General features: G+C 36.7%; 1 protein-coding gene across 7 annotated transcripts in view; it reads right to left on the reverse strand.

Moving 5' to 3' along the window:
• The window catches only part of PIP5K1B (phosphatidylinositol-4-phosphate 5-kinase type 1 beta), a 101310-nt gene that overhangs the window by 36035 nt on the left and 52756 nt on the right, over nt 1-12519 (reverse strand). For all 7 annotated transcript variants that reach the window (XM_054054811.1, XM_054054807.1, XM_054054812.1 and 4 more), the window contains 2 exons: nt 10363-10515; nt 8375-8674 (listed from right to left, as the gene is read on the reverse strand). In XM_054054811.1, coding sequence (XP_053910786.1) covers nt 8375-8674; nt 10363-10515 — 453 coding nt within the window. The remainder of the gene's footprint in view (nt 1-8374; nt 8675-10362; nt 10516-12519) is intronic.

Genomic DNA, 12519 nt, shown 5'->3' on the forward strand with positions numbered 1-12519 from the left:
GTACCAAAATGAAATCATAATCTAATGAAAAAACACTCAAACAAATCACAGTACTAAAAGGCTATATTCACAACAAAAGGAGAAAACGCTGTACAACATCTTATGTCATCCATGTGAGATCACTAGAAATTAACATTAAGTCCTCGAAATACAACCCCTGTGTAGTTAAAGTGAGAGAAATTCAACCTTGATTCACGTATCAGCTCTGAAATACACCTTGCTAGCACAACAGCACTGTTTTACCTAGATTTCAGCAGGAATATTCTTATTTGTTAGTACACAGCACAAGTAAGTGTTGTGCTTGATAATGACAAGTGAACATTCATCAACTCAAAACTAAATTGTTCATATTGTTGTATGTGTTACTTCACAAGCTACACAAATTCCGTCAACACAATGCTGTCACTTGGCCAGCAAGTACTGCCTGCAAGGCTGGCTTTGGCTGCTTTGACAGCTTGCAGGTGAGAAGTGTCACGCATCCCCTTCTAGCCTTAAGCACTATTTTGTTTTCATACCACATAAAAACCCCAGGGAAAAGGCATCATAAAATACATTGTTTTGGAACATGGAAAAATAACTCCCTGAATGAGATTTTCTTTTCTCTCAGACAATCAGATCTTAAAGCATTCTGTGAATCATCTTAGACATGGTTACACTCAACTATCTCAGCCAGTGAGTAATAGAGCAAAACCATATTTCTGCCATAGATTTTTTAATTTTAGATGCAGGCTAAGCTGTGTACTCCCTGACAGAATTCTGCATCCACATCACTAACCATGCAAAACAACTCGATGTCAGTATGCCATTTCCATAAAAGAATCAAGGAAAAACTACTAAAAAAATAGTTTCACAAGCTAATGAAATGCAAACACTAAAAGGATGATTGTGAACACATTTCCACTCCTACAAGCATTTTGGAAATGGGACATAGGAAATAACATAACATAAAGACCACTTATTTTACACTGAATCAGTAATTACTCTCCAATGTATACCGGAGCTATATAAAACCCCCAGAAAACAAAGGACTATCTCTCGCAAAATAAGCATTTCCTAGAAATAAATGTGCAAATGTAAAATGCCTAGTGACGGGCCTGGTTTAGAAACAATCTTTCCCAAGAAAATGAATTGCCAGCCTTCCAAAAGCGTATGTGGAATCACTTCTCTCTTCAACAGAATTCTTGAAATGTATTGTTAACTAACGCTCCTAAAAATTACAATCCGGTTTCTGATTTTCAAAGTAGAAATAAAGAAAAATTTGGAACTTCAATTGCTACTACAGGAGTGAAAATGCATAAAGACACAAGAGATCTGCAGAAACATTGTACATTCATTTTCCTCACACTACCGTTTCTGACAAAGAGACTCTTCATCTAAGATTTGTACGTTCTCCACCTCCATGCAATGCCATAAATTATTTGTGAGCGATGCTGCAGTTCAATATTCCTTCAGGTTGTGCCAGCACTAGTATTTGTAAGGACATGCTGTAGAATGTGACACTGGGTTAAAGAACAATCTGTGTAGACCTCCTGAGGTCTACAAAAAAAACCAGACAAGGAAACCAACAACCTCCCCCACTACTAAGGGTTTTGAAAAATCCAGTGAATAAATTCAACCATACAAGGTCTCTGTCACAGTTGCTTCAACACAAAGCAGATATGCATTCATGCCACAAATCTTCAGACTTTTGCAGGAACTGGCTAAAACAGTGATGAAAATAACATCTAGACCTGAAACCTATCAAATAACACCCTCTTCGTCATTAACTTTGAAGTTCCTAGACCTTAGAGGCTCCTTTGTTAGTCAGACCATTAATGAGACTTTTAAAATGTTATTTCCTTAGAACAGTCCATAGTGATAATACAATACAGGAAAAGTGAAGACTCTAAAAAGTCATTCAATTCTCACTGGTAAAAACATCTTGAAATTATTTTTTTGTTCTTAAAAACTGTATGACCACAAGTGGATTAATTGTCATTACTTCTGTAACAGATATTTTGCAATATAGTTATTAATAGGTTAATTGTTCTAATGGGTAACTTAGAAATGAAAAATTGGTAACTACATACTCTTGTCTAGAACATTCCTCACCACTTGCATGAAATTCTTACAAATATAGAAAACACCCGTAATAAACTATGCCTTTCGCATTTCCAGAAACAGGATTATTTCCAAACATTGATACTGACTGTTCAAAAAAGGCAAAAAATAAAACAGAAACTGTAACAATACTGCATCAAACTAAACAAAAAAAAAATCCACTGAAGTGCAACTTTGTCATAAATAGGCTCGATTTCCATTTAAAATTGTCAGAACAGAAATCCCATTGAACAAAAAGCTGAATTCTGTTGTTCAGTTTCAAATTCTACTTAAAATTCTTAGCAGCAACGGATTTTGTTGCCATGACTGGAACTCCTGCTTTGATCACCAGACAAAATATGTTGTTCAAATTTTAATATTCCAGATAGAGTGGAAATGCTAGCTAAATAATCCTGACAATACTCCCATGTGACATCTAAACATTGTCCTAATTTTCTAATGCAAAAATAATGAAATTATTTTCTGCCACAGAGGGAACATCACCAAGTCAACCTTTATCTATCAGTGAAAGTTTTGGTTTCATCATCTGCAGTAAGACATGCCTTAAGGAAAAAGCAAAGAAGGAAACAACAAAGATATTTAAATCACATTTCCTAGTAATAGCTGTATTTACAGAAAGAAGAAACCCTCATGAATTTCAAAGAGCTATCCCCAGCAAGAAATCACAAGATATGTATACTACACATACTTTTAGGTCATCAGTACTTAAACTGATAGCTAAAAAAATACTCTTCCTATTGAGAAAGAAAATCTAATTACCTACTGCAAAACAAAATTCCTTAGTTTTAAGTGAGTTGCCTAATTTGTGTAAAATAACATTTGTTAATGTAGCTTTAAATGTGACAGGTGCCATAGGATCTCTATGGTCATCAAGTTAACTGAGAAGTTAGTTTTGAGTTCATAGGCCGGCTCTTAAACATGCTTCATTAAGAAAAAAAAGTCATGCTTAAGTAACAAATGAATATCACTAGTGTTCTTGTAAATTCGGGCTCACTTCTTTCCCACTTTTTTAAATAGGTGGGGAATAAATCTTAACTTCAGTTTTTACAATACCTTGCATTTGCAATTTTGCTGGGGAATCTTATCTCAAATTTCAGGATAAATAAATACGGCTTGATTTGCATAGACAGTTTTCACTTCCAGTATTTATACACACAAAAAATGTTATGCAAGAGGAAGGAGAAATACTGGCGATTGAGCACTGACTGATAAAAAGGTCATCTGAATGCATAGAGGTAACCATCTTATTAAGCCAACAATAACAGCAAAGTAAAGAGAAACGGGAACAATACTCGGAATTTTTTTTTTTATTTGCCCTAACTAACAAACACTTACAAACGTGCCCTAACATTTACAAACACTCCTTCTTTTAGTGTTTCTCAATATCCATTCCTCTTGGATTCAGTTGCAGGTGGAAACAGAAAAACACAATCAGGTTATTTTTAATAGAATACTCCAAATTCCTGCATATGACTAGTGGACATTCAAGAACATATTGCATCTGTGTGAGCATGTGAAGCAAAGATTCACAAAGACAGAATATCTATGATTATCTCTCCTCCCAAAATTCATATTTCTTGTTTAAAGTTATATTAACCTGTTTTGTTACATAACTAGATGAGAAAAGTTTGTAGAATAATACCTCTGTATAACCATGACACTAAGGAACTTCCTTCCTTTCTTCTTTTAATAAACAGCTATCATTTCTTCTGTACTTTAAGGTATTACACGAAAGATAAGAAAAGGGTTTTTATAATCAGATTGCTTGTACCAGAGTACAGGCGTCTTCCCCATGCTTACTGCCCATAACAGAGGTAATTTGTATTTATTAAACTGTGTAAGAGCTCTAGTGAAGATCAAATAAGTAATAATGGATACCTAGGTTTACTTAGATTTCACACACACTATGAAAAATAAAATACTACTACAAATTCACTTCTAGCCTTTCTCATACAGAGTTGTACCAGAACAATAGCAAATGCTATTCATATGTAACACATATCCTTTGCCCCAGGTAAGTATTCCTCCACACAGAAACAATTTCTCCAGGACTAGATGTTTCTAAGAAGCACAACGGCAGCTAAATTTGACATGGAGTTTAATTTTCTGGACCTTTAAGAAAAAAATAAAATACACTTTAAACTGTCTTTAATATCTTTACTCACTTTGTTTTTACTTAGTACTTGCTTATGTGCCAAAAAGCTTTTAATTCTTGGTCTCATTCATGAGCAGAACCATTTCAGTTGATTTTTATAAGACTAATTTTATTTGGAAATTGGAGAATATGTTCTATTCTTTAACAATTCATAATTTTATACAATGATCATGGTAGGTAATAGCATGATTATGAAAAATAAATCACAGGTATTGAAACTACCTTGCAATACACTCACTATTTACCATTACACAAAATATATGCACTTTGGCTTTACAAATTAAAAGCGTTCTGAATAAGTAAGGCTTCAAAGCAAAGACTTTCAGGAAAGGTACTCAGACAGGTGAAATTATTTATTTTTAGTACTGTTTGCCCGTACAGTGTCCTCTGTCTTCTCTGCCCCAGTAACTATGACAGTGCCTGCCAGCTAGGACAGGACACTGGAATTTGAAAACTAGTTCAGATTTTCAACTGTATGTATTGTATATATAATAAACTCAGGATATTACATCTTTAGGAACACTAAAATGTTACATTCCCGGGTTTAGCTAAGGTGCAAAAAGTACAAAACGGTATGTGAGCAGAGCTTTCAGACCCTGTCACCTTGAGCGCAAGCAAGGAACACAGGAACTGGAGAACACTATTAATCAGTATCTGTCCCAAAGTAGACAACTGACTACTAGAGGCATCAGACTGACAGGTTGCCAGGAGCCCCTCAGCTCCATTCTCTTACTGGGTAGATCACGCATGACCTGATCAGAGCTGCAGGAAGGTGTGACAGGAAATAACCAATACTCCAGCAGCAGTCCACTGCTGCCAGACCTGCTGCTACCTTTGCCTGGGGAGGGAGTTCTGTGTCACCCGATGAAATGCTCAGTGTCAGCTGAGGGAAAGTATGAAGAGGCCAGCTCAGCTAACCAAGGAAGCCACAGCACAGCTTGAATGTCAAAAGGCAGCAAACAGGATGGGGAGGGCTACAAAGGCAGAATGGAGAAACTTGCCTGGGTATGAACGGATGGCAATTATTCTCAAGAAACTCAAAGCTCATGAAAAGTTGAGACTTCCAAGGGATGTCAAGGGCACAAAGAAGAACTTCTACTGCTATATTAGTGGTAAAAGGCTGACTAAAGAGAATGTGGGCCCAGTGCTCAATGAGACATGCGATTACAGTGACAGCAGACACAGATCACAGCAGGTCCCCATTGTCTTCTTTGTGATCGCTAGCAAGTTCTGCCAGACCTGTGCAGTTAGTGACAGGGCTTAAGAAGGAGAGGGCTTACCAGCTGGAGATGTTTATGTTAAAGAAACAGGGAAAAAATCCATTGCTTACTGATTCTGATTGCTAATATGAACAATGAAACATAATATAAAATAAACTTAAGCAACACTTAAGAACTTAATATAAACTTAGGAATGTCTTAGTCCTGAAATATTGGCACGATCAAAAATTTTCTTTCTTTAATAATTTTTAATTCCAACTCCTACACTAACTTTCTCACTTTGGAGTAAAAGAAAAGACAGATGACAAGTTTAGAAGCCCTAAAAATCTAGGTCAGTTATAATTCACATGGAGTAGCCATCTAAGTAACATATGGGGAGAAAAAAGCAGTGGCAAAACTGATGTGCTTTCCCCAAAATGGTTGGAGTATTTCTATTCTTTCTAAGGGCAGGATTACAAGGCAGGTAGTCATATCTGGCCTCATTTGCTAAGCAAATTCAGCTATATGAAAGATAACAGTGTTGGCTCCCTTTGTTCTACAACAGAGAGCGAGACATTATTTGAATAGAAAAAAAGCTAGTCTAATTTTTTGATATACATGTAACATTCAGTGTGTGCATATATTCTTGTACATAGAAGCACACACGAACTATACTGTAGTGTGCATATATATATATATATATGTATTTATGCATACACACTGATTATTTCATTTTATTTCCTTTCCATAATACTGAGATTTAGCTGGGCCTTTAAGAACTCCAGGCTAACTCTAGAGTTGTTAATATAAGACTACACACTTAAAAAGCTGATGTTTAGTTCAGCGCTCTAGTAAGACGTAGCAAGAATTTACCCATTACTTTCATAGAACCAGTAAGAATCCCCTTTAAGTGTAACAGTTAAATGATTGATTCTTGTTCTTATTTTTCAGTCCAGTTCTTTCTTCCAGATTTTCTTTATTATTTCCTATACAGTAAATCCTCCAGGCTTTGACCGGGTAAGTAATCTTTGACAAGTTGGGGAATGCACCAGAGGGCACTGAGATCCCCAGATGTGACATACTGATGCATTCTGTGTTATCACACATGGCAGGAGCTCAGGAAATGCTCACTGCATGAAACTAAAGAACAAGAGTGGTGTTAGACAAACATCTCACACTGAATATGCAGCTGAACATTAGGTCACCCAGATTTACAAACCAAGCACAAGGCATTGCAGACTTCTCTGATAATGAAACAAAAAGTACTATTCATGTGCAAAAAACAATGCTTTCCATTGCACCATAGGTGGCAGCGAACAACAAACTGACTTTCAGGATACCTCTTCTATGCGATGAGTTCGGTCTACTCATTCTGCTGTTTTATAACGAAACTCTTAGGATTCCCCTCAGACAAAGCCAATTTTTTCTTTCCACAACCCTTGTGAATCTTGCAAAACTGAGAGACCTGAAAAACCTGCCCTTTCTCCTACTTCATATTGTCTTATCTTTGCTACAGAAAAAAAATCCATTTCACAACAATTCTCCCTGTCCGCAACAGGCACTGATTCTGTTTACTGAAGTCCTCTCAAAGGACAAGAACAGATATCCTTCTCCCGCCTTGAAAATGTTATGGGGACATTAAGAGTTACCTTTCAGTTGAGAAAGAAATTACTTTGCTCCACACTATTGCCACCAGACACACCTCCCCCACTCAGTTTCCTAGTTCTTGCTAACTTACACAGAAGGAGACTTACTGAAGCACTACTGAGCTTGCATTTAACTGGGCCTTTAGGAACTTCAGGCTAACTCTAGAGTTGTTAATCTAAGATTACAAACACTACTGAGCTTGCATTTCTACTTAACGTTTGTCATAAATAACAATGGTACCACAGGGCTATTGTGCCTCAGAAAAAAAATCATTAAATCTCCAAATTAATGGACAGCAAGAACAATAATAAAAAAACCCTGTACTGGACTACTTTTTTGTATTCATCTGTATTCCCACAGATGGACCAGTGTAATCCTGGATGTATAGACAAACAGGGGGAGAGCCCTCAGAATGGGATTTGATGGTTGGACTGCACAGCAAGCTCATGAGTCAGTAATGTGCCCTGGTGGCCAAAATGGCTAATAGAACCCTGAGGTGTATTAAGCACAGCATAGCCAAATAGCTGAAAGAAGCAATTGCCCCACTATACTCAGCACTGGTGCAGCCTTACTGAAGTATTGTGTGCAGTTTTCGGCTCCACAATATAAGGAGAACAGAAAAATATCACAATGTGTCCAAAGGAGGACAATAAAGGGATCAGACAGCATACTTAGGAGGAGCGGATGAGGATATTAAGTTTGTTCAGCTTAGAGTAGAGGAGATAGAGGGGTGACCTCATTGCTGTCTACAACTTCCTTGTGAGGGGGGGCAGAAAGGGTGCTGCTGATTTCTGGTGCCTGTTGATAGGCTCCAGAAAGGGAATGGCTTAAAGATGGATTGGGGAATTTCAGACTGGATATCAGAAAAGAGATCTTCAGTGAGACAGTGGTCAAGTACTGGAACAAGTTTCCCAGGGAAGCTGTCATGGCCCCACACCTCTTGGTATTTAAGTATTTGGACAGCACTCCTAGATTTATGGTTTAACTTCCAGACTGCCCAGTGAGGAGTCAGGTGCTGGGCTCAACAACTCTTCTGGATCCCTTTCAACTCAGGATATTCCATTCTATGTTGCTACGATCTCAGATCCCAACAGCTTAACTGAAGTACAGACTTCATCAGTGCATTGACATCCATAGTTTTCCCTAATTAATTTGCATGGAAAAGGAATGGAGGTCAAACAATGTAAAGCCATGTCGTTTTCTTTGTTTTGCTGAGGTAAATCTAGAACAGATGTAAATACAGAAGTTATAATAGTCAATAATTTTTACTCACTCGACAATCCCGCTGTAGTGTTTTCATTAGTGCATTGTGCGTTTCAGAGTCAAAACACAACCCTTCATGCATGTCTTGCAAGAAATCCAAGTCTTTGAACGTAGGGTTGGACTTCTCCCTCTCTTTTCTTGATGCTCTCCGTTTGTATGTTGAACCTTTCAAGTCATATGTGAAATGCATTTTCAAGGCTCGTGGCAAAACATTGTTCATTACAACAATTCTAATATTAATGCCTCCTGACTGAACGCAGTACAGCCCATAAAATTTGGGTAGAAGAGTCCTTGGATTCTGGTTCAGATTCTAAAACAAAAGAGATATTGTTAAATGTGTCTTTTAACTATAAACTCCCGTGCTTAAGGAAGTGTTTTTTGATACCAAAAGACATTACAAAACATCAAGAAAACTGTCATGTTTTCCTATTCAGTATAATTTATTTGACCAGTTTATTTTCTTTGTGGGTTTGTATTTCAGAAAGCTAGTATAATACTGCCTTTTCACCAGACTTATATAGGTCAAGAGCAAATCAGTAACTGCATTTATTCCAAGTTTCTTTTTCGCGCATCCCATGAAAGAGCAGACTAGGCCAAACCTAAAAGCCTCCCAAAGATTTAATTTATTTATTCTGACCTGAACAACCTTTACATTCCACCTGCTGGAAGGAGTTTGGATTAAACGCAGTTCTCATTACTTTGACTTGGAATCTGAAAAACAGAATCTCTGTCTCCTTCAGGCTTTTCACATTGAGGATTAGTGCCAAAAGACCAGGTTGTCTCCACAGGAATGTGAGGTCACAACAGAATCATGACAGACCATTAGAATAGAAAAGTGCAACATAATCAAATTCCACAAAAGGCAAAGATTAACTAGGACAGGATAAGAGAGGTGAGAGAAAAAAATCCTCCTTCGGAATATAACTACTCCCAGGTTTTAGCATGCAAAAGCAAGAAAGTGAAAAACTACTTCAAGTCTTACACAATTACTAAGTCATAACCTACTACTATGCGAAGAAAGTACTTTCTTAGGAAATAATCACAGTGATCGAAGTTTTACATTTTGGAAACTCTTACATAAGGTAGCAGTGAGAGTAGAGTTCCTAGAAACAAAGTGGCCTTATATTTAGCTGTAACAACCCAAACTTATGCTGAGCTATCATGACTAGAAACAACAACAAAAAAGTACCTGTCACCATTGCTCTTTTTGAATCCATTAGCACAATAATGACAATATTCCTCATTTTTAGTACAAATGAAAGGGTAACTTTTCAAATGTTTACTTAAGAAAGCAATGCAAGAAAAGAAAGTCAGTCACAGGTCTAATATTCTGAAATTTGGCGTACCACCCAGAAGAATCTTTATTCATATGTATGGATGTCTTTTGTTTAAAAAAACAAAACAAACCCCCAAAATTAAGTTCTACTTACTTTGGATCAATGGTTTCCCTTTCTGATGACGGACACACATAAAACAATACAATCGATATAGCATTAGCCCTCAAAAAGCTTAATTTAAAAACTGTTTCGAACAAATGATACATACAAAAATATTTTTTACATTATTTTAATGCATGAGAAACAGAAATTAGTAGTCTAGAAAAAAAAGTGAAACTGACCAGTCTAGTTTGTCTACTCTGAGTGACACACAGAGAGTAGATAAATACAAAATGTGAGGAAAAAAGTTAATTAGAAATTTAGTAACCTTTGTTTGTTACTGGCTTACTAGAAGTAAAGTTTGATATGATTATGACATTCAGCTTCATCTTGAATGCTAAAACCCCAGTAATTATTATCTTAAATATATTCTTGATTTACACCTTATCCTTCTGATGGATGTGTGGGCTACAAAGTTGTAAAATGGGTAAAAAACACCACAAATACTATGAAAAATATCGTTAAAGCCAATGAAAGATTTAAAGACAAAACGGAAACAATCTTCAGAAATGTGTCATGAGACAAGAAAAATACATGTAAAATACAGTCTTCAATTACTCACCATATAATAACCTGGCAAGAGCTTCTGAAGAAAGTCAGCCTCTTTGTGCTGAACTGTTTTGATGATGAACGCGTCATCACTAGTTACAAAAAATAAGGACCCACTGGCACCTGGGTTGGATAATTCAATTAAGGGCTCACTGCAGATTGAGTACTGGAAGAAACAAAAATTGTTTTTCACTGCCAACGCATGTGTTATTCAATCATAAGTTTAATACAAAGAACTGCATGTTCAAATAGGCTCCGGGGAATGACAAAGCTTATTCTTCAGGCTTCAACTGCAGAAACTTTACTACTGTACGGCAAGCTGGCTCATAGTAATTTGGGTGAGATTTGGCAGGGCAACTGTTACACTCCATTCTGCCTAGAACATGCTGCTCAACCATGGAAGAACAGTTGGCAGCTAAACATACAGTCCCTCTTCACGTCCAGTTGCACCAGTTGAGCTTTCCCTGGAGCGTAGCAAGTGCTTGAGGTGGACAGAGTCTATCCCCACACTATCAGCACTGCAAATTCTTGAGTCAGAAGCCTTAAGACGACATTTTCATTGCAGCTGTTCACTTTTCATTGCTGCTTTTGAAAGGGGCACAGGAAGATGATAGACACACTAGGAGTGGAGGTTTCTCATCATAGGCAAATAAGCAAGTCTTTCAGGAAACTAATATTGAAATCATTACAATAGCAACCTCAGTAAAGCTGCTAATGTAGTTTTCTCATTGCAAACTGCTTGAAACACAAAAACCTAAACACCAGTAAGAAGGAAAAACTGGGGTTTGGATGCTTAGATTGGATGCTTTCTCTTCTGCAAGTAGACAGGAATAATCATAATCACAATCACACAAAGGTGGAAAAAGACACCAAGGAGTTTTCTTTACTGCTAGAACCAGATCTCACACAGGCTAATGTACATTTAATAAATCTCCATTAATCCATACTTTATGTTTTTTAAAAATTAAATGGAGACATTAAGCTCAAAAACATGGAAAAGTCCATTGGTATTAAACTCGAGAATTTGTTTAAAACATATTATTAAACTTTCATTTACACACAGTTTTCCTTTGTTACATATCATCAATTTTACACATTGAGATTTACTGTACAGTTCAATATTTTAATGTTTCAATCTTTAAAAGAAACAAAATTACACAGGATGTGAATTGTGAGTAGTGTCAGCACTAGGGATTTATTCTTAGCAGTGCAGTATGCTGTTTGGTCTTCTCAGAACAAAAAATAATTGTTTCAGTAACAACTACCTGGTTTTATTAGCTTTTATTAAACTTAACTAGAGGCTTGCCATTGATTTCAGTGGGTTGTGATTGCAAAGAAAAGTGATAAAAAAAAATTTAATGAATATATTCTTTTGTGAACACTTGAGCTAAAGAGTCATGCTTCCTATGGACTCAAACCTCTGCCTTAATATATTTTCTCATCCTGGCTCCAGATGAGGCTTTTCCCATGCCTGCAATTTTTATCAGACTTTTGCATGCAAAAAAAAATGTTCCTTGTTTCTCTCCCTGCTTCACCAGCCCACTCACTTCCAGTGGACAAGGACTTTCTTATTACTCCTATAGCTGCAACTGTCTACAGATAGAACAGCAATACTTGTCTGTAACATAACAGACCTCCAGAGTGAATCAGCAGTTGTATTGCAACTCCTGCACTTTTTTTGCCAAAATATATAAAGCTACATGAGTAACTGTCATTGTGGTAAGCATCTGAAACCAGCAACCCTAAATATTAATGCTCAGTAAACACCACAGCATAAGCAGGAGTTGCTAGTTGGTCATTTTACAGTTGAGTCCATTCCTGTAAAATAAATTCTACACACCAAGTGCTGCTACACAAATAGCCCAGCTAATTTGTACTAGACACTTATGAAACACAAATCAAAACTGAAAAGTAAGAAAACTTTCATGTCCCTGACAATTAAGTACTTTATGATAAAAAAGTTTTCCTGCAAAATGCTAGTACTTTACAAGGTTTCCAGTGACAACTTAATTCAACCAGCTGTTAAAATGTATTTACCCTTGTTATCCAGACTAACTCCTACAGTGCCTTAACTGCTCAACCTCCTTGGTGAAGATGAAACTGTAAATCTTTGGGCCCCTGTAAATTAGCAAGATGAATTTGCATATGGTTGTGTAATTTCTCTTCTTTT

This window comes from Cuculus canorus, chromosome Z (assembly GCF_017976375.1).
Source record: "Cuculus canorus isolate bCucCan1 chromosome Z, bCucCan1.pri, whole genome shotgun sequence".
In the NCBI taxonomy this organism is placed as follows: Eukaryota; Metazoa; Chordata; class Aves; order Cuculiformes; family Cuculidae; genus Cuculus; species Cuculus canorus.